At 48.1% G+C, this 20,905-nt stretch overlaps 1 protein-coding gene across 7 annotated transcripts in view; it reads right to left on the reverse strand.

The window, feature by feature from the left end:
- EVA1C (eva-1 homolog C) overlaps positions 1–20,905 on the reverse strand; it is a 128,778-nt gene that overhangs the window by 12,721 nt on the left and 95,152 nt on the right. For 5 of the 7 annotated variants that reach the window (XM_070367118.1, XM_070367133.1, XM_070367150.1 and 2 more), the window contains one exon: positions 11,864–12,434. The exons of the other annotated variants lie outside the window; for them this stretch is intronic. In XM_070367118.1, coding sequence (XP_070223219.1) covers positions 12,058–12,434 — 377 coding nt within the window. In that variant the 3' untranslated portion in view covers positions 11,864–12,057. Of the gene's footprint in view, positions 1–11,863; positions 12,435–20,905 lie in introns of those variants that run through there. 7 annotated transcript variants of the gene reach the window in all.

The following is a 20,905-nucleotide window of genomic DNA, read 5'->3' on the forward strand; positions in this document are numbered from 1 at the left end:
CCCCAGCGTCTTGTCAACCATCCTGACTTCCTACAGGGCTGGGACCCTAACAGCAGATCACATACTTTCAGGCTGTTTGGGGGGCCATAGGTGGCACACAGCATGGACTCAGGAGCCCGGTGGTCCACACTTAAGTATGTGAGGGCCCTCCCGGGGAGGGACCGAGGGGAGGTGGGACGAGACAGGTGGGTCAGGACCCAGCCAGCCCCTCCACCCCACACCGCCACATCGGCACCAGACCCTGAAGTCTGGGGATTCCAAGTTTAAACCTGGTCTTCAGGGTTGTTATAAAGGTATGTTTGTCAAGGTAGGCAAGAGCATGTCTTTTACATAATTTTTTATTTTGGGCCTGATGTCTATAAGATTTTAACACTTGGCTGTGTGGTATGTAACACTCATTTCTTCTCTCCAAACCTACAAACGTGACAGGCAGACCTATAGTTCTTTGGTCTTTTTTTTTTTGGCCTTGCAACAAGCTTGCAGGATCTTAGTTCTCCAAGCAAGGATCCGACCCAGACCCCCAGCAACGGAAGCATGGAGTCCTAACCACTGGATCACCAGGGAATCCCCAGACCTGTAGATGTCTATGCACACACAGAAGGAAAATAGAGTTTTACGTGGAGTCCTTTTCTTTTACGTAATGATATAATCTACACATTATTCTCCAATTTGCCCTTTTCACTGAATAACATGACTTCAATAATTTTTCATGTTGGTGCATACAGATCTACCTCATTGAAAAAACAACCAATCAATCCTAAAGGAAGTAAACTGAATATTCATTGGAAGGACCGATGCTGAAGCTGAAGCTCATACTTTGGCCACTTGATGCATAGAGCTAACTCATTGGAAGAGACCCTGATGCGGGGAAAGATCGAAGGTGAAAGGAGAAGAGGGTGGCAGAGGATCAGATGGTTGGATGGCACCACCAACTCAATGGACATAAGTTTGAGCAAACTCCAGGAGAAGGTGAAGGACAGGGAAGCCTGGTGTGTTGCAGTCCATGGGGTCCAAAGAGTCGAACACAACTGAGTGACTCAACAACAACAACGATGTGCCTTTATTCCAATTTTTTTAGGACAGCTGAAATTCTTCCCAAGACATCTTCCTTAAGAAAAGAAGTTTTCCATGTGCCTGAGCTAAGTGATGTAGGCGAGTCTGATTGAACAGAAACCTTGGTGGCAGCCAGCATGGCCAGCCCGTGGATACGCCCCTCTGCTGACAGCACACGCCTCACCCTCCCAGGGTCCGGAGGCTTTACAATCAGAGGTCACGTTCTAAGGAAGGAAGTTCAGGCTCTCAGAACTGGGAGGCAACTCACTGGGTTTGCAAATTCTTCATGGATTCGTAACACATTCTCTTGCTGGTTCTTTGTCAGTGGGTCAGGAACATTCTGCTTTCTTCTCCTTAAGGGAGTTCATGTCGTGATCGACACTTGCCTCTAATTGCTGCTCCCTCCCTTCCTTGGAAACTAATCGAGCATTTTCCAGGTCAGGTTGCTGTTTAGTCATCTGAACACGAGTCCCCTTCCTCTTGCCGTAATCTTTCCCAGGCTGGATTTTGTCTTTGAAACAATAGGAAATGACAAGGTCTATTTTTCTTTTCTTGAAAGAACTCGATCCACGGAGTCATGAGTTGGAACAGAGAAAGTCCGGGGAATTAATATGCACCCCCGATCGGAAGTGACCAGCTTTCCTGTCTTTGTTCTGCCGAGTCCTGGAGTCTGAGCTCATGATACCCCAGGCAGTGTGCTTACAAGCAGGAAGGCTGCATTTTCACCTCCAGATAAATCCCCATCTGGGTTTTCTGTTGGACCCATTGGAAAGAAATGCAATTAGGCCCTGAGCAGTCTTCAAGCAAAGACTGGAAACCTTCCAAAGAAAGGCTGTGCCAGATATCCTTCGGTCCTCGACATACATTTGCATCATTGGAGAAGTTCACTGTGTCTTAAAGCACCCTCGAGAGTCAGGCCCTGGAAGAGCTTTCTATTAAAAGCTGTTTAATTTCTCCAACAGAAAATTCAGTTGTAATTTGGTAATATCTAAGACACTGAGACTAACTGGGGGCTTCCTGGTGGCTCAGTGGTAAAGAATCCACCTGTCAATGAGAGAGACGCGGATTCGATCCCTGATGGGGGAAGATCCTACATGCTGGACAGCCGTAAGCCCAAGTGCCACAACTATCGAGCCTGAGCCCATGAGTCATAGAGCTTATCCTCCAGAACAAGAGAAGCCACCCCAACAGGAAGCCCACGCACCACAACTGGAGGATTGCTCCCACTCGCCGCAACTAGAGAAAAGTCCTTGAAGCAAAGAAGACCCAGCACGGCCAGTAAATAAATAATAAAAGAAAGAAAGAAAGAAAATTATATTTAAAAAGGCTAGCTGGATAGTGATCGGCAACCTTAAAATGAGGAGAAATTACTATTCCAAGAGCTCGAGGCCTACGTGGTTGGAGGCCAGGCCCAGCTGATTACTGGCTGTGAGTGGGTTGAAAGCCTGATCTCAGGGCTTCCCTGATGGTTCAGTGGTAAAGAATCCTCCTGCCGGTGCAGGAGACACGGGTTCGATTCCTGGGTTGGGAAGATCCCCCTGGGTAAGGAAATGGCAACCCATCCAGTATTCTTGCCTGGGAAATCCCATGGACAGAGGAGCCTGGCGAGCTACAGTCCATGGGGTCAGACATGACTTAGTGACTAAATAACGAACCTGCTCTCAACACTGACGTTTGCTTCTGAGGGATGGAAGGATGCTGGCACAAGTGGGTGATGCCGTCTCTACAGCCAATCCTGTTGTCTGGAGTCCAGCGCCTGAGGTTCTGTACCCTGTTAGCCTGAGGCCTCACTGCTCCCCATTCCCAAACATGTGCCTCCTGTTCCCACCTCCTGGCCCACTGCTGCGGCTTCCCCCGCCCCCCGCTCATGTTCCCGTACGACCACCTTTGACAACTCTGCTCATTCCTGAGGGCCCCGTTGAGCACCACCTCCCATCAGCCTCTCCAGCCCATCAGGTAGAACCATCTTTCTGGGTTCCCAGGGCCATCTTTCTGAGCATGTAACACCATTCCTACGCTCTGGGTTGTGAAGCTGAAATTCCCAAAGGATAAAGAGAAGGCCTGTGCAGACTCTGCTCCCAGATTCAGCCGAGAGATGGAAGATCCTGAAAGTGAACAGGAAGAGGAAGGCGGGAGGGGTGGGCCTGGTGGGTCAGCTGCTGTTGCCTGGCGGGGTAAGGGGACAGGGCCTCGAGGTGAGGAAGGCTTGGCCTGAGGTCTCTCTCTGGACCCTTCCTGGGGGTGGGGGGTGCTGCTAGCCGTTGGGTCAGGAAGAATGCGGGGGCTGGCTCATCTCGGAAGCTCTGTGCTTCTCAGGAGGCAAAAGAAGGGGAATGTACAGCAGCTGCTGCTGCAGGACAGGTGGCCGGGGCAAAAGGCCCCCATGGGCTGTTCCCCCTTCTCTGGGGCAGGAAAGGCAGACCCGACGGCTGGGGCTGCGGTTCTGCAGGGATCGGGACGCATAAAGACTGGATGGCACCAAGGGCCGCCATAGGACAGAGCCCACAGGGCCTGGGGACTAGGGACACGTCAGGGTGTCCCCAGAAAGGTGAGCCCAGTGGGAGTAGGTGCAACTTTGTCCCACGTTTCTGTGCCCAGATTTATTTTTATTTATTTATTGAGTCAGCAAATATTATATATATATATTTTTTAAACTTTTAATTTTGTATTGGGATATAGCTGATGAACAATGTCATGATAGTTTCAGGGCAACAGCGAAGAGACTCAGCCACGCGTACACATTCTGCACCTGTGATGTTGATCTGATGACACCCTCGGTTGGTAATGAAATACCCGCTCCATTTCATTGCAGTGAGCTGGGCCTGGCTCTCCCTGTCTGACTGAACACTCTGGCTCAGCATCGCCCAGCAGAGCTCCCTGCACCATCCAAGACAGGAGCCACTGGCCACGTGGCCACTGAGTCACTAGTGTGACTGAGGAGCTGCCTTTTAAATGCTATTAACTGCTTTCGGTTTAAGATTAGCTAGGCACATGTGGCTGCTGGCTCTGTGTTGGACGATCAGCATTGTGTTTAGACACCGGCTCATTCATTCTCAAGGGAGCCTAGCGCTGCCCCCGCAGGGAGGTGCCTGTTGACTTGAAATTCCTACAAAGAATGTGATGGCCTTGGATAATTATTAGCTGGCTTCCTGCATTTTCCCTTATCTGGCTGATATTATCGTGCCTCTTTCTTGCCTTATTTCCAGCTATAGACCAGTATGGCTTCTAGTCGACAGGGCATTTAGCTGGAGTGTTTATTTAGGATTTAATCTCTGAGGCTATGGGCCAGTCATGGGATGGAGTTTGGCCAACTCTGCACTGGTGGTCAGGCTTACAATGGGCTTCTTAAAACCAAGCTGACCACAGTTCCGGGTTTATGACTATCCTGCCAACACTGGGCCCGGCTTTTCAGGTCCAACTTCACAATGGAGTTGGCTGAAGAATCCAAAGAAGGTCAGGCCTTGACACTTTCCTGGGAGCTCTGCGGATAGTCATTCCTCCTCCAAACTCCTCTCTGTGGCAGGGCTGGAGGCTGCCTTGTCCTCTTCAGCAGCTTGTTCCCATTTTGCCCTTGAGTTCTGTCCGATCCTCTGAGGACAGTGTAACTGATGACGTTTTGGCTGTGCTGGATGCTGAAACTCAGGAGGAAGAAATAATTGATGAAATTGATGAATTTGATGGAATTGATGAAAAGAAAAGCTTCATTTATGGTGGTTTTTCTTTTTTAAATGCAGGGTTTTTTTTTTTTCAATTATTTCCTTTTGGCTGTGCTGAGGCTTCATTGGTTCACGGGCTTTTCTCCAGTTGCAGCGAGTGAGGGCTACTCTCCAGCTGCAGCTCACGGGCTTCTCATTGAAATGGCTTCGCTTATTGCAGAGCATGGGCTCTAGGTGTTCGAGCTTCAGCAGCTGCATTTTGAGGGCTCAACAGCTGTGGCACACCGACTTAAGCTCCTCAGCATGTGAAATTTTCCCAGACCAGGGATCAAACCCATGTCCCCTGTGTTGGCAAGTGGACTCCTATTCACTGTACCACCAGGGAAGTCCAGTTTCCCAAGATTTCTGAACGAGTGGCTTATTGAAGCAGTGCTCTTAGGAGAAATACTTCCAAGAAAATTGCTGTGGTCTGAGTGTTTGTGCCCCTCCAAATTCACGTTCACATCCTAAGCCCCAGAGGTAAGGCCTCCGGGAGATTTTGTTTTTGTTTTGTTTTTGCCACACCACATGGCAAGTGGGATTTTAGTTCCCTGACAAAGAATCGAACCCACGCCCTCTGCATTGGAAGCTTGGAATCTCAACCACTAGACCACCAGGGAAATCCCTCTAGAGCTTTCTAGATCAAAAACGTGGAGCCCTCATGAATGAGATTAGTGCCCTTATAGTAGAAACCCTACAAAGTTCCCTGTGTCCCTTCCATCGTGTGAGAACACAGTGGGAAGTCTACAACCCAGGAGAGGGCCCTCCCCATACCATGCTGACACCTTGAGCTTGGACTTCCAGCCCCCAGACTGTGAGGAGGAAATTTCTAAATTTTATAGGCTACCTAGTCTGTGGGATTTTGTTACAGCAGCCCAAGCAGGCTAAGACAGAAATGTGCTCACTCAGTCATGTCACTTTGCAACCCAATGGACTGTAGCCTGCCAGGCTCCTTTGTCCATGGGATTCTTTAGGCAAGAATACTGCAGTGGGTTGCCATTTCCTCCTCCAGGGGATCTTCCCAACCCAGGGACTGAACCAGGGTCTCCTGCATCGCAGGCAGATTCTTTACCATCTGAGCCACCGGGGAAGCCCTAAGACAGAATTCAGTTCAGTTCAGTTCAGTCGCTCAGTCGTGTCCGACTCTTTACAACCCCATGAATCACAGCACGCCAGGCCTCCCTGTCCATCACCAACTCCGGGAGTTCACTCAGATTCACGTCCATCAAGTCAGTGATGCCATCCAGCCATCTCATCCTCTGGCGTCCCCTTCTCCTCCTGCCCGCAATCTCTCCCAGCATCAGAGTCTTTTCCAATGAGTCAACTCTTCGCATGAGGTGGCCAAAGTACTGGAGTTTCAGCTTTAGCATCATTCCTTCCAAAGAAATCCCAGGGCTGATCTCCTTCAGAATGGACTGGTTGGATCTCCTTGTAGTCCAAGGGACTCCCAAGAGTCTTCTCCAACACCACAGTTCAAAAGCATCAATTCTTCAGCGCTCAGCTTTCTTCACAGTCCAACTCTCACATCCACACATGACCACTGGAAAAAACATAGCCTTGACTAGACGAACCTTTGACAGAATTGGTGAGGGGCAATTCTCTGCAAAAGAGGACAGCTCTGGGCCACTCACAGCCGCCCTTGCAGCAGCTGGGGTGGTACCAGGCCTGGTGCAGGGTTCTGGGTGGGCACAGCATCATGCCTGGCCCATTTGTGGGGTTGGCAGTGGGACCACTCACAGGGCCTCTGGGGAATTTCTTGGTCCCTGTCTGTGTGTGGGCTTCCCTGGTGGCTCAAAGGGTAAAGCATCTGCCTGCAATATGGGAGACCTGGGTTCAATCCCCGGGTTGGGAAGATCCCCTAGAGAAAGAAATGGCAATCCACTCCAGTACTCTTGCCTGGAAAACGCCATGGACGGAGGAGACTGCTAGGCTACAGTCCCTGGGATCGCAGAGAGTTACACACAACTGAGCAACATGACTCCTTCTGGCTGTGCACTCCTCCATGAAGCAGCAAGTGCCCCAACATTGACAGAGAAAGGCGGGCCCAGCTAAAAGCTCTGTGAACCCAGAAGGACTGAAGTTTACAGCAGGAGGCTCGCATTTTCAAAGTCAGTGTTTTGCAGCGAGTAACTGAGGCAGTGATATGGGCAAACTTCCCACCGAGCTGGCCTCTTTTCACAGGACTTCTGGGACCCCACCGCCTGGAGACCGTGGGGCGGCAGTGGCCCCGACTTGCACAAAGCTTAGAAGCAGTAGTCTATGAGTGCCCTGCACTCTCTGGGCGGAATTCCACCTGGGAGCTTCCACCAGCCACCACACTCCACTGGCAACCCCTGATTCAAAGCTGCGTTGGTCCTTTCCTTCCTGGGCTTGGTGCCCATCCAAACATTCTCAGCAGGACTCCTCAGCCTCCTTCCTTGAGAAGACCGTGGCATTCTTCTCGTGGGCTCGGAAAATGCAAACGAACAACTTATTGCATTTGTGCAAGCCAAAGACTGCTCTTCGCCTTGGCTGGCCTGTTTCCCAGCTGCCTCTTTGGGGGTCCTGGGAGGATGTGCATGCGTGTGGAGGTTGGGGGGAGACACAGGTAAGAGAAGAACCATTGTGGCATTCAACAAGAGCTTTGAGACTGAGGTCAGTGTGGGCGCAGCTCTTTCTCTGGCTGAAAAAGTAAAAACCTTCAGCTGGCATGTTCTCTTTAGGCTCACAGAGCCATCAGATGAAGGTAGTTATGTTCACGGAGCCAGAGAAGATGCTGCTTGGGAATTAGGACTAGAGACCGTGGTGGGAGGCTGTTCTGGGAGCCGAGACAGCACTGAAGTGCCTCTTGCTGAGCTCAGGAAATAAAAGGACAAGGGTTCTCTTTGATTAGAACAAAATTCTCATGAAGAATTTAAACAATGGAGCCATATGTTCATTCTCTGCTATGACCTGGAAGAGATTTATCTCTAATGACAGATTGAAAGCGAGTCATCCCGCCCTGTCAACTTCTCCCAATCCCCTATGTTATAGATGGACGACTCGGGTCCCTGGAGGTGCTGAGGGGTTTCAGCCTCTGCCTACACCACCCTAGCCTGTGCATATGACACCTCTGTGGACCGAGTCCTACCCTCCCACCTTCTCAGGTAAGTGTAAGAGACGCACATTCTGAAATTGACAGAAGCAAGAGTGTCACTCTGACTCACCTTCAGTCCCTGTTCCTTTAGTTGAATGGAATCCACCTAATGCCTAGTCAACTGTATCTGCAATTGTGTTTTTACATGTAGTCTCTTTTCTTTTTCTGGCTGCACTGTGAGCAGTATATGAAATCTTAGTTCCCGATTAGGGATTGAACTTGCACCCCTTGCACTGAAGGCATTGGAATTTTAATCACTGGACTGCTGGGGAAGTCCCTGTGTAGTTCCACTGCTATTAAAATGCTACACATGAATGTTTACAGCAGCACTACTCACAGGAGCCCAACGCGGAAGCAACCCAGATGTCTACAAATGGGTGAATTAATGAACTCAGCGTGGTCTCTCCATATGTGACAGTGTTAGTTGCTCAGTCATGTCCTGCTCTTTGCAACCCCATGGAATGTAGCCCGCCAGGCTCCTCTGTCCATGGAATTCTCCAGGAAAGAATACTGGAGTGGGTAGCCATTCTCTTCTCCAGGGGATCTTCCCAACTCAGGGATTGAACCAGGTCTCCTGCATTGCAGATTCCTCGTCTGAGGCACGAGGAAAGCCTGGTTTATACATGTAGTGAAATATTATTCAGCCGTAAAAAGGAAGTACTGATTCATGCCACAGCACAAATGAACTTGAGGACATTATGCTAAATGAAGGAAGCCAGTGACCAAAGATTCCATTTACATGTGTGATTCCCTTTATATGAACTACCCAGAATAACTAAGTGCACAGACACAGACTGGTAGTTGCCAGGGGCTGGAGAAAGGAGGGGATGGGGAGTGGCTGCTTACTGGGGCAGGAGTTTTACTTTCTGGTATTGAAAGTGTTTTGGAATTAGGTAGAAGAGGCCTCCCTGATGGCTCAGATGGTAAAGAGTCTGCCTCAATGTGGGCAACTTGGTTTTGATCCTGGGTCAGGAAGATCCTTTGGAGAAGGAAGTGGCAACCCACTCCAGAATTCTTGCCTGGAAAATCCCATGGGAGGAGCCTGGCAGGCTACAGTCCATGGGGGGAGCAAAGAGTTGTACACGACTGAGCGACTTCACTTCAGAATTAGGTAGAAGTGGTGGTCCTACCACACTGTGAATATATTAAAAGCCACTGAACTGCGTGCCTTAAAGTGGTTAATTTTACTTCACATGAATTTCAACTTTGGTGTAAACTAAAAGTTTGTGTACCTTAAAATTCATGTTAAAACCTAACACCTAATGTGATGGTATTTGGAGGTGGGACCTGTGAGAAGTGATTAGGTCATGATGGCAGAGCCCTCATGGATAAGACTAGCACCCTTATAAAGGAGACCTCCAGCTTCCTGGGTGGCTCAGTGGTAAAGAATCTGCATGCCAATGCAGGAGACGCAGGATCAATCTGTGGGACAGGAAGATTGCCTGAAGAAGGAAATGGCAACTCACTCTAGTATTTTTGCCTGGAAAAATCCCATGGACAGGAGCCTGGCTGGCTACAGTCCATGGGGTCATGAAGAGTTGGACATGACTGAGCAACTGAGCAGGAACCAAAGGAGACCTCAGAGAATTCCCAGCCCCCTCTGCCATGTGGGCACCCAGCAAGAAGACGGCCAGCTATGAGCCAGGAAGCCAGGCTCTCACCAGACACTGAATTTGCTGGCCTCCTGATCTTGGACTTTCAGCCTCCAAAACAGAAATAAATTTCTGTTGTTTATAAGCCATTCAGTCTACGGTATTTTTGTAATAGCAGCTAGAATGAACTAAGGCAAACTGAATAACAAAAAACAAAGCAAAGCAAAATGCAGCCGCTCCCCCATACGGGCAGCTAGGCTGGTTGATGAGAGACGGGCCCTTCCCCCAACACCCACCTCCTCTGTGTAACTCAGAGGGGCCTTCCCCCCTCAGGATCTGGGGACTGAGGGAAATGCCTTCCATCCTCTCTGCTGATACCTGGGATACTGAGGGAACAGCTAGGATTTCCTCCTCACCTTACCCCTGAGTCAGCTCCAGCACTTTGTACCATGTGACTTGGCCCCACTACTTAACCTGTCAACCTTCAGCCTCCTCAACGATTTACACCTGCTTGCAGGGTTGATGTGATGATGAAGTAAGATAAGGAGGGAGACCTCGTTGGTAGTCAGCATATGAGAAGATTTGACACCATCATTTTTATGCTCTAAGTACCTCTGGGACAAGAAAGAAAAAAAATTCTTTTCTTGTTCTCAGTTCAATTCAGTTCACTTCAGTCACTCAGTCGTGTCCGATTCTTTGCGACTCCGTGAACCGCAGCATGCCAGGCCTCCCTGTCCATCACCAACTCCTGGAATTTATTCAAACTCATGTCCACTGAGTCGGTGATACCATCCAACCATCTCATCCTCTGCCGTCCCCTTCTCCTCTTGCCTTCAATCTTTCCCAGCATCAGGGTCTTTTCCAAGGAGTCAGTTCTTTGCATCAGGTGGCCAAAGTATTGGAGTTTCAGCTTCAGCATCAGTCCTTCCAATGAATATTCAGGATTGATTTCCTTTAGGATGTACTGGTTGGATCTCCTTGCAGTCCAAGGGACTTTCAAGAGTCTTCTCCAATACCACAGTTCAAAAGCATCAATTCTTCAGCACTCAGCTTTCTTTATGGTCCAACTCTCACATCCATACATGACTACTGGAAAAACCATAGCTTTGACTAAATGGGCTTTTGTTGGCAAAGTAACATCTCTGCTTTTTAATATGCTGTCTAAGCTGGTCATAGCTTTTCTTCCAAGGAGTAAGCATTTTTTAATTTCATGGCTGCAATCACCATCTGCAGTGATCTTGAAGCCCCCAAAAATAAAGTCAGTCACTGTTTCCCCATCTATTTGCCATGAAGTGATGGGACCAGATGCCATGATCTTAGTTTTCTGAATGTTGAATTTTAAGCCAATTTTTTCACTCTCCTCTTTCACTTTCATCAAGAGGCTCTTTTGTTCTTCTTTGCTTTCTGCCATAAGGGTGGTGTCATCTGCATATCTGAGGTTATTGATATTTCTCCCGGCAGTCTTGATTCCAGCTTGTGCTTCATTCATTAGTCACTCAGTCTTGTCCGACTCTTTGTGACTTGATGGATTGTAGCCCGCCAGGCTCCTCTGTCCATGGAATTCTCCAGGCCAGAATACTGGAGTGGGTAGCCTTTCTCTTCTTCAGGGGATCTTCCCAACCCAGGGATCGAAACTGGGTTTCCTGCATTGCAGGCAGATTCTTTACCATTTGAGCCACGAATGAAGCCCCATTGTAAACCACTGTTGTTTTAGTCACTAAACTGTGCCCAACTCTTTTGTGACCGCTCCCCCCCGCCCATGGATTGTCTCCTGCATTGGCAGACAGATTCTTTACCACTGAGCCATGTAAACCATAATTTATTTATAAAATCAAGACCAAATCCAGTCTACTGCCTGTTTTTGTACAGTCCATGAGCTAAGAATGTCTTTTACATTTTAAAATAATTGATTAAGAATATATGACATGTGAAACTTCATTAATTTCAAATTTCAGTTTCCACAAATAAAGTTTTATTGAAACACAGCTGTGTTCATCCATTATGTATTAGCTGTGGTTGCTTTTGAGCTCCAGTGGCAGAGGTGAGTAGTGGGGGTAGACACTATCTGAAGAGAAATGCCTAAAATATTTATTATCTTCACTTTAAATTTTTTTTTTGCCAACCCTGTCTCTAAACATAATACCACCAGTAAGCCTGAGGTCACTCAACTCATGCTTGCCATCTTGAATATTAGTATAATTTCTTGATGGATAGACAGAGATCTTCTAAACATCCATCTGTAAAATGAGAATGATAGCATCATCGCATGAAGTTGTCATGAGTATTAAATAACTTAGTGCATGAAAAGCAGCTAGAACAGTGCTGGGCATTATAAGTGCTCGATAAATGTGAACTCTAGTTCTGTTAGCATTACACATGAATTTAGATAAATAATAGAAGACCAAGACTTCTTCCCTCCAAATTTATTTTGGGATGTGCTGTAAACAGTTTGAAATGTCCCTTTAAGAACTTTCTGGCTTCCCCAGTATTGGATGGCATGACAAATTCTCCTTCACAGAAGGTACAAGCGGAACAGAGCTGGAGGGGCTTTGGGAACCTTCCTTCTTCAGAAAGTGTGCTCACACCAGGATGTATCTGGCTCTCAGTAGAACTGGCCCATGTTTCTCGGGAGTGAAGTGTCCAAGCCACTGTTCATCCATATTTCCTGGATGATCTGCTCCCTGCGCTCAATCCTTTCTGCCAACTCTGCAGCCTCTATGGAACTGTAGACAGGATATGTAGTCCTACAAAACCCAGACAGTTCCCCTGGGAAGTCGGAGTCAGAGGAGTCCTCCTCCCCCTCCTCATCCTGGCTGTCCTCCTCGGCCTTGTCACTTCCTGGCACAAGGTGCTCCCTCGCCAGCTGCAGCTCCTGGAAGTCCTTGGTGCAGGACACTCTGATGACCAAAGCACACAACGTGAGTGCCAGACCAACGCAGACACTGGACACGAACAGCAGGGCGGCTCTCTCGGGATGGGCTGCAAAGGCAAGAGAGCACATCAGGACCCAGAGGAGCCGCCAGTCCTCAGCAGGCCTAAGTCCCATAGAAATGGTTATGTGCCCAGGCAAGAGGGTAACGCAGAATCCCAATTCTGGACAGAATCTCTGAGACCATCCACACCTAAGAGCATATACCCCGACTAATTAAAACAAACAAAAAAGCAGTTTGGAGCATGTATAGTCAATATATGTATGTTTATGAGAGGGCACATACCAAAGGACCTGAGAAGCTGAACCTTCCTGAGTTCATATGCAGACCTGCCACTCACTAGTTGTGTGACTTTTGACAAATTACATCACCTCTCTCTGCCTCAGTTTTTTTCACCTGTAAAATGGAGCCCAAAGCCCCTTTCTATCACAAAGTTGAGTTACTTTCTATGATGCTCTCAGAACACTCAATGACACATAACAAATGTTTAAGAAGCTGTCAGCTATTATTCATTGTAGTAAACTTTGAAAAATGAATTACATATAAAGTATGAGTGTAAGTCCTAAGATATTAAATGTTACACAGCTTAATTTCTTTCAGATTAAAAAATAAATATAAATAACGGTTCTGGTAATGAAAGTTCAACATCCAAATGATTGTATAATAGGAATAGAAGTAATGCTAATTTGTACTATGTACCCTGGTCTAAATCCTAATATATGTTTAATCCTTACACTAGCCCTATGTGGAAAGGACTACTCCTCTTCAGCTCTGTATCCCTGGAGGTACTAGCATTCCCATTTGGGGAAGTAACAATCCAGTTAACTTTCCTATAATATAGATCAGGAGCTGACAGATTTTTTTTCCTATAAGGGGTCAGATAGGACCTATTTTAGGCTTCATGGGCCTCAGGATCTGTGTGGCAACTTCTCAGCTGTGCTGTTGTAACATGAAAGATGATACAGATATGGCTGTGTTCTAATAAAACTTTATTTACAAAACCAGCCTGTGGGCTGTACTTTGTAAATCCCCAACATAGAGACTCAGACTGAGGGTGGCATGGGGAGCCACCGTCTGAGCTTGGTTGGCTTCTTTAGGTGGAGCCAGGACAGGAACCCAGCTCCTGAGCTGCGAGCAGCTTGTGAGATGAACATCTACAACCACTGGCACGTGCTCCTACGTCTCCACAGAACCATCCTCCTCCAGGCACACAGCCTCCTGTTCACTCCACTTGAATAACAACTGTTGGCTCTGCTGCCTCTGTCCTTCCCAGAGACACAGACTGGAGGTTCAGATCTCAACGGCTGTTACGTTTCATGTCCAGTCAAGAAACCCAGGCCCTGTGATCTGACGGGAGAGCTCTAAGTGGGACACGTTATCTTCGTGAAACGTGAAACTTCCCCGGTTGGCTTCCTTCACTCGCAGTTCAAGTCACTGGTGAAGTCACCAGCCTCAAATGTTCTTTGTTGCCACCAGCCCTCTGAGCACAGTCTCATCACTCTCCCTAAGTCACAGAAGTCTGAACGCGAAGCTGATTTTGGCGGGGAGAGGGGCAGTGAGCTGTGTCTGCAATGCAGACAATATATTATAACATTAAAACTAGTAAATTTTAAATTAAAATATTAAAACATTATAAAAATAACAACAACATATTTTTCACAAGAGTTAAGGTTATTTTGATTCTGGAAGTGTTGTTAGTCACTCAGTCCTAACTCTTTGCAACCCCATGGACTGCAGCCCACCAGGCTCCTCTGTCCATGGAATTCTCCAGGTAAGAATACTGGAGTGGGATGCTATTCCCTTCTCTGGGGTATGTTCCCATCCCAGGGATGGAACCCACATCTCTTGCACTGCAGGCAGGTTCTTTACTGTCTGAGCCACCAGGGAAGTGCCAAGATAGTTTGAAGATTTGGTCGACTGGAGGCACATCTTTTGTGTTCTATTTCTGCGAGTGGTGGTAGAACTGGGATTGGGAGATGCTGGCATTTGGGACACAGTTATGAAGCCATTAAGCCAGAATATTACAGAAAATGATGCTAAGACCCAAGGCCCTGATCTGAGGGGGCAAATCCTTTCTCCTTCTCCCCTTGCATGTCAAAGCCTCTGCTGGGAGTGGACTCATTGCTTCTGACTCCACTGTCACCTTCCTTTCCTCCAAATCCTCCTCCTTTCTTGTCCCTGCTGCCTCCTGCCCCCCACTTCCCCGCCACTGCCCCACCAAACCTCTGGATCATTGTCTTCTCCAATCCCTCCTGTCCTCATGGTTCTGATATGGGCTTTCGGTGCAGCCATAATTCAGCTTCCCCTTCTCCTGTGAAAGCGTCAACTTTGAGCCCACCAACAGCCAGGCCAACAACATCACCTCCTGCCATGCCTGCAAGGACTGCTGCCGATGGCCAAACGGACTCCCACCCGTTTGTGACCTTTTCCAGCCAGCCCCATTCAGGACAGGCCAGTTCCAGGCAGAAATACCCCGAGCTGGTCAAGCTTCTGGGAAACAGTGATCACCCACAGCCCCCTTCTCTCCTTGCCCACAAGACCATAATTCCCAGCAAGGGTTTCATGGGCGAAGAAGGAGCTCAGGCCAGGACAGAGGCCTGCCTCTGCTCCAGACAGGTGAGCTAGTTACTGTTTCCCCTTCCTTCCTCTCTCTCTCCTTCCCCAACCCTATTTCTCTTTTAAAGAATTAAACTAACCATGTTGTTGTTTAGTAGCTAAATTGTGTCTGACTAGTCTCGATCCTATGAACTGTAGCCCTTCAGGCTTCTATGTCCAGGGGATTCTTCAGGCAAGAATACTGGAGTGGGTTGCCAGTTCCTTCTCCAGGGGATCTTCCCGACCCAGGGATCAAACCCACACCTCCTGCTTGGTAGGCAGGTTCTTTACCACAGAGCCACCAGGGAAGCCTTAGGATATGACACATTCTCTTTATGGGTCAATATATGGCCTTCCTTTGTATTAATTCATTCAATTAAGCAATTTAAATTCTGTTACCAGCACCTGTGCTGTGAATACGCCCCCTGAGTGGGAGTTGGACCTTAACAATACCTGTGTCTAACCTGTGGGTTCCCCTCCCACCAGCCTCCCCTCACATCAAGGTAACTACCACCTACATTCCATGGTCATTCCTCCCCTGCTTGCCTTTTTAATACAGCATTCTGCAACTCCATGTATTCCTAACAGCTTTATGAAAAGGGTGTAACATTACAGCTTAGTGTCTGGGCTTTGGCGTTTGCTTTGAACCCAACAGTATATGGCTGCATGCTACTCCGCTGTCTTGAAGGCACCAGTTCGTTCACGCAGTCGCCAGGCGGCGGGCATCCGGGGGCTGCCAGGTTCCTTCTGTGGGCCTTAGAGCCGCGACCACTCCTGCAAATGTCCCTGGGTCAACACGTGCAAGTGTTTCTCCCCGGTGCTGACCTAGGAGGGCAACTGAATGAGTTGTAAGATGTGTGACTTTGGGGAAATGTGGCCAGGGTGGCTTCCGGAGCGGCTGCAGTGCCTGAGAAATCGCGTGACTCCTCGTCTTCTCCAGCACTAGGTATGGACAGGATTCTAGCTTTTTCCCAATCATATGGGTACAAAACTGTATCTCGCTATGGCTTGACTTGTATTTATTTCCCCGGTCCCCAATTATGTATCCATCTCTTCAGATGCTTACCTAGTCTCTCTTGTCAAAATGCTGGCTCATGTCACATGCCCACTTTTAAAACTGGGTCTGCGCTAGGTATATCTATGTATACATACAGGTTCCATATATTGTTGATATTAGGCATTAGACACCATATACATGGTGAATGACCTGTATTTTCCTATCATTAAGGTGTCTTTGGATCTAGTGAACTTATCTGAAAAACAGGAAGGATAACACTTCTCCACCTTTCCCGCACCCAGCTGCTCTCCTCTCTCCTTTCCTGCCCTCCTCATTCATTTTCCCCATTGGAATTGTAATCTTTTAAAAAATGCACATCAGATCGCATCCTTGTCCTACTTAAAACCTATAACCCTCTCTCTCCGCCTATAAGATAAAAAGCAAACCCTGATCACACCTATGAAGCTTGCTAGAACCTGGCCGGTGCAACCAGCCTCCTCAAGTTCAACTCCAAAGCTTGAGCCCCTGCTTTCTGCTTTCCGGCCACTGGCCTCTCTCCAGCCCTCACAGGAGCCAGATGACTTGGCACCTTGGTGCTTTTGCACACGCCGTTCCTTCTGCCTGGAATGTTCTTTCTCCCCCTCCTCATCCAGGCCTCTGTGCCCCATGCCCAGCCTGGACTCAGTCCCCCTGTCATTAGATCTCATAGCCTCTCGAATGTCGCTAAGTCTCTTCTCACCGCAAAGAATGCAAGCTCCCTGAGCACTGGGGCTGAACGGCCTTGTTCTTCGCCCAGTCCCCAGTGCCCAGTCCTAAGTAAGGGTGACACAGCTTTCTGCTGAGTGCTGGAAGGGAGTGGCCGTGGATCTACAGCACTAGGCTTGGTGGCCTAGGGTCGTGGGCTCCATGATGTTAGCTGCCTTTCTTCCTCTCTCCCTCTGCTCTGGGGGGTAGGGGTGGGTGGGGCTGGGGATCTGGATTCTGGTGCCACCAGAGCTTCTCACTCATCAGACCCTAGGCACCTCTGGCTCCCAAGAACCTCCTGCCAAGTGATCACTCTTCAGGCCACTAAACCAAGTCTGCTGAGATCCAATGATCAAAGATGGAAAACGTGGCAACTCTTGGGCCAGCCAACTGGAATCGAGGTTTCCTAGTCAACTGAGCCAACTGGTCTGCAGTCACAGAATCACAGGTGTTAGCTGATGGAGCCATGGCTGGGAACTGGCCCAGTTCCTCCGGTTCTCACTTGTCCAAAGCCACCACCCAGCTGGGACCCAACCTCGGGTCAGAGCTCTCTCCAGAGCCCCAGGCTTTACACTAAGAGGACGCCGTCTGTTTTCTAAAATCAACTGGACCACTGTAGGCTTTTGTGACCCCTTTGCCTATCATGAGTGTGCATGCTAAGTTGCTTCAGTTGTGTCTGACTCTTTGTGACCCAATGGGCCGTAGGCTCCTCTGTCCATGGGATGCTCCAGGAGAGAATACCCATGGGGTGGGTTGCCATGCCCTCCTCCAGGAGACCTTCCCAACCCTGGCTCCTGGGAGATCTAAGAACCCACATCTCTTAAATCTCCTGCATTGAGAGCTGGGTTCTTTACCACTAGCACTACCAGGGAAACCCTTTGGGAGGGTAACAGCTAGGAAGGCCGGGGTCTCCAAATGGAGGAAATAGGCTGCAAGTGTCAGACATTTTTATCTCTCTTAAGCGGCAGGAGGAAACAAACTAGTGATATATATATATATATATATATACACACACATATATACACATATATTTTTTCCCCCCTTCTCTATACAAATTTTAAAAGGAGGTTTCTCTTAAAATACTGTGTTGCCATAATGACACCTGGTTCCACCTGAAGTTAACTATACTCAAACCTTGAGTTAACCAATGCCTTTTTCTTATGGAATGTTTGTCTTAAGCTACGCTAATGTGCTATGCATTTACCCCAGACTCTGTCTTCAAGTCGGTTCGCCTAATGGCTCAGAACCTACTTGACAAACCAGTATGTTATACTCATTGTTCTCCTAATCTATGTAAATGAAACTATTTGTATGATAATCTCCCTTCTACAAGATTCAAGTCATTCATTTTATGGCCCGGGATGAGTCGTCTGGTGCCAAGATTATCCCAAAATATATCTTATGGATGAGGGGCCTGGTGCCATTCTGAGTTTTAAGCCATTCCTTTTTTTCATAAACAGACTGCTAGTGACTATATAACATCCAGCTAAAAACTAGCAGGGGGGTACTCTTTCTGCCCCCTTCTGATGCCTATGTCAGAAGCTTTCTCTATCTCCTTTATACTTTAATAAAACTTTATCATACAAAAGCTCTGAGCAATCAAGCCTCGTCTCTGGCCCCGGATTGAATTCTTCTCCTCCAGAGGCCAAGAATCCCGGTGTCTTTTTGTGGGTCAGCAATGACCTTTCACCTTTCCTATTATATATTCTGTTAAAATAAAGGCATTAGACTCCTTGTTAAACAGAATCCTCACACTGTGCTATTGTCAGTCTTACTCTCATTTGGCCTTAGTTCCTCGCAGGTCCAGTGAATGACTTGAATTCATCAGTGGTAGCAAGCCCTGGGGAGTCTCACCAAGGTGGCCTGTGGCCTTTAAGGTCCCTTGACTCTTAGAACTCTGGTCTGAAGCCAACACAGCTCCAGCTCAAACTTACTGTATCTAAAAAAGACACCAAGAGACTGGGCAAGAGTTCCATCCTGAGGGGCCCTGCTACCATCAGGTGAAAAAACAAGGCCTGCTGGGCCTGATCTGACAGCACTTAGGGATGTGATAGTAACTTTCTGTCACGGAAGCAAAGATTAGAGGCCGTGGGAACACTTCAGAACCCACACCTCCGTGACAAGGCGGTGCTGATTTCCCATCCTTCTCCCTGACAGGGGATCATGTAACTCCAACTTTGGAATGTGTTATGATACTTCTGTTTCATTGTGGGTCTGTCTGATACCCTAGAGCTCCTTTCACATGAAACAATGACGCCCTCCCAATGCAGGAGAAATGCTGCATTCTCATCCATGACCCCAGTTACCCCCACGCACCCCGAAAGTCCACAGTGAGCTCTGCAGAGGCCGAGGACACACACAGGCCCGAGCCCAAGGCAGGACCAGAAATACTAGGCCGCAAAGGGCAGGAAATATTAATAAAATGCTCACTAGATGGAATGGAAGGCATCAAGTTCTGAGCAAGACTAAATAAATATCCTTTGACACAATCTTCAGCTGAGCCAGCTAACAAAGTCACTTCCCCAAATCTCCAACACACACACACACATTCATACACACACAGACTCACACACATATACTCACACAGAGAGAGAGAGACACACATCCATCCCTTTCCATTTCCCTAACTTCAAAAATTTTCTAAGAGCTTCTTCAGACCCATGATCTAAATTCTAGAATGAATTCAATAAATATGTCTATATTATTGAGAAGAGGGTAAATTCAAACGTGGGCTTCCCCAGGGGCACCGTGGTAAAGAATCTGCCTGCCAATGCAGGAGACACAGGAGAGGTGGGTTTGATCCTTGGGTCAGGAAGAGCCCCTGGAGAAGGGAATGGCAACCCACTCCAGTATTCTTGCCTGGAAAATTCCACAGACAGAAGAACCTAGTGTAGTCTGTGGGGTCACAGAGAGTTGGACATGACTGAGCGATTGAGCACACACAAATTCAAACACTCCTATGAAGATGTCTCACAGACCATTTAAATGGCTCAAAGAGAAATTGTTCATCGGGAACCCTTGGATATTTCTGTGTCCATTCCACCAGCCTCTGCGTCTCCACGTCCCGGGATAAGCCCCTTGACTCTGGGTTCTAGTCTGTCGGTCTCCCACGTGCACTCAGAGGCACTAGTGTGGCCAAGCTATCCGTAGCCTGACCTGAGGACGTGTCCTGTTGATTTGCTCAGTCCATCGTCTATTCGGTGATTTTGCCGGAATCCTCCCAGCTCACTCTTGGTAGCTTCTGTTGGGACCTCTCCAGTAGGAGGGCCTCCTCCTCTCAGTGGGTGTCCAGGGAGCCCAGACCAGCCTTCTGATCACATCCCTACATGGAGGATGAAGATGCCACTGAGAGCTGGCTGAGGCACCACTTTCTAGTGATGCTGATGGTGATACTCTCATCATGAGATGCTCGTGTTGAAACGGCTCAGCCTAAGGTCCTGCCCTTCACTGCAATGTGCTGGCCTAACCAGTGAGGAGGATGCTGTGAGCTGGGGACCATTCAGAAGAACCACCCAGAGAGTAACATGCCCAGGAAATTCACAGGCAGGGTCAGAGGCCCCTGTCCCCCTAAGACTTTGTGAGCCTCTGTGATTTGATGAATGAACTTCTAGTGGCAGCTCCATTTCATTAACACCTGACACAGCACATTCAGAGTCTCTTTCTCTTTAACATGAAATTTTGGCTTGGCCTTAGAACGTGCCTAAGCATCCCTTGATAAAACCCAATAATCCACCAAGTCTGTACGTTCCTTAAAAATTGGATACTTACAAATAGCAAATACCAGTGTTGATAAGGTACAGGATAGCTCATGAGACCAGAGGAGGACTCACCATCTGGTCATTAATTAACTGTTAACTGTGCATCTACTCGGTGCCAGCTCTGTCTCAATCACTAGGATATGGCAATGATGAGGATGACAAACATCTGCAGTTGAAACCTTAATGTCTAGTGAAGAGATGGGTGCCTAATAAGTAAATCTCTCCAATGACTTCTGATGCTGATGCTGATGCTGAAGCTGAAGCTGAAGCTCCGATACTCTGGCCACCTGAGGCAAAGAGCTGACTCATTGGAAAAGACCCTGATACTTCGAAAGATCAAGGGCAAAAGGAGAAGGGGGCAGCAGAGGATGAGATGGTTAGATAACATCACTGACTCAATGGACATGAGTTTGAGCAAACTCCAGG

The sequence above is a fragment of the Bos mutus genome, chromosome 1 (genome assembly GCF_027580195.1).
Source record: "Bos mutus isolate GX-2022 chromosome 1, NWIPB_WYAK_1.1, whole genome shotgun sequence".
Classification (NCBI taxonomy): Eukaryota; Metazoa; Chordata; class Mammalia; order Artiodactyla; family Bovidae; genus Bos; species Bos mutus.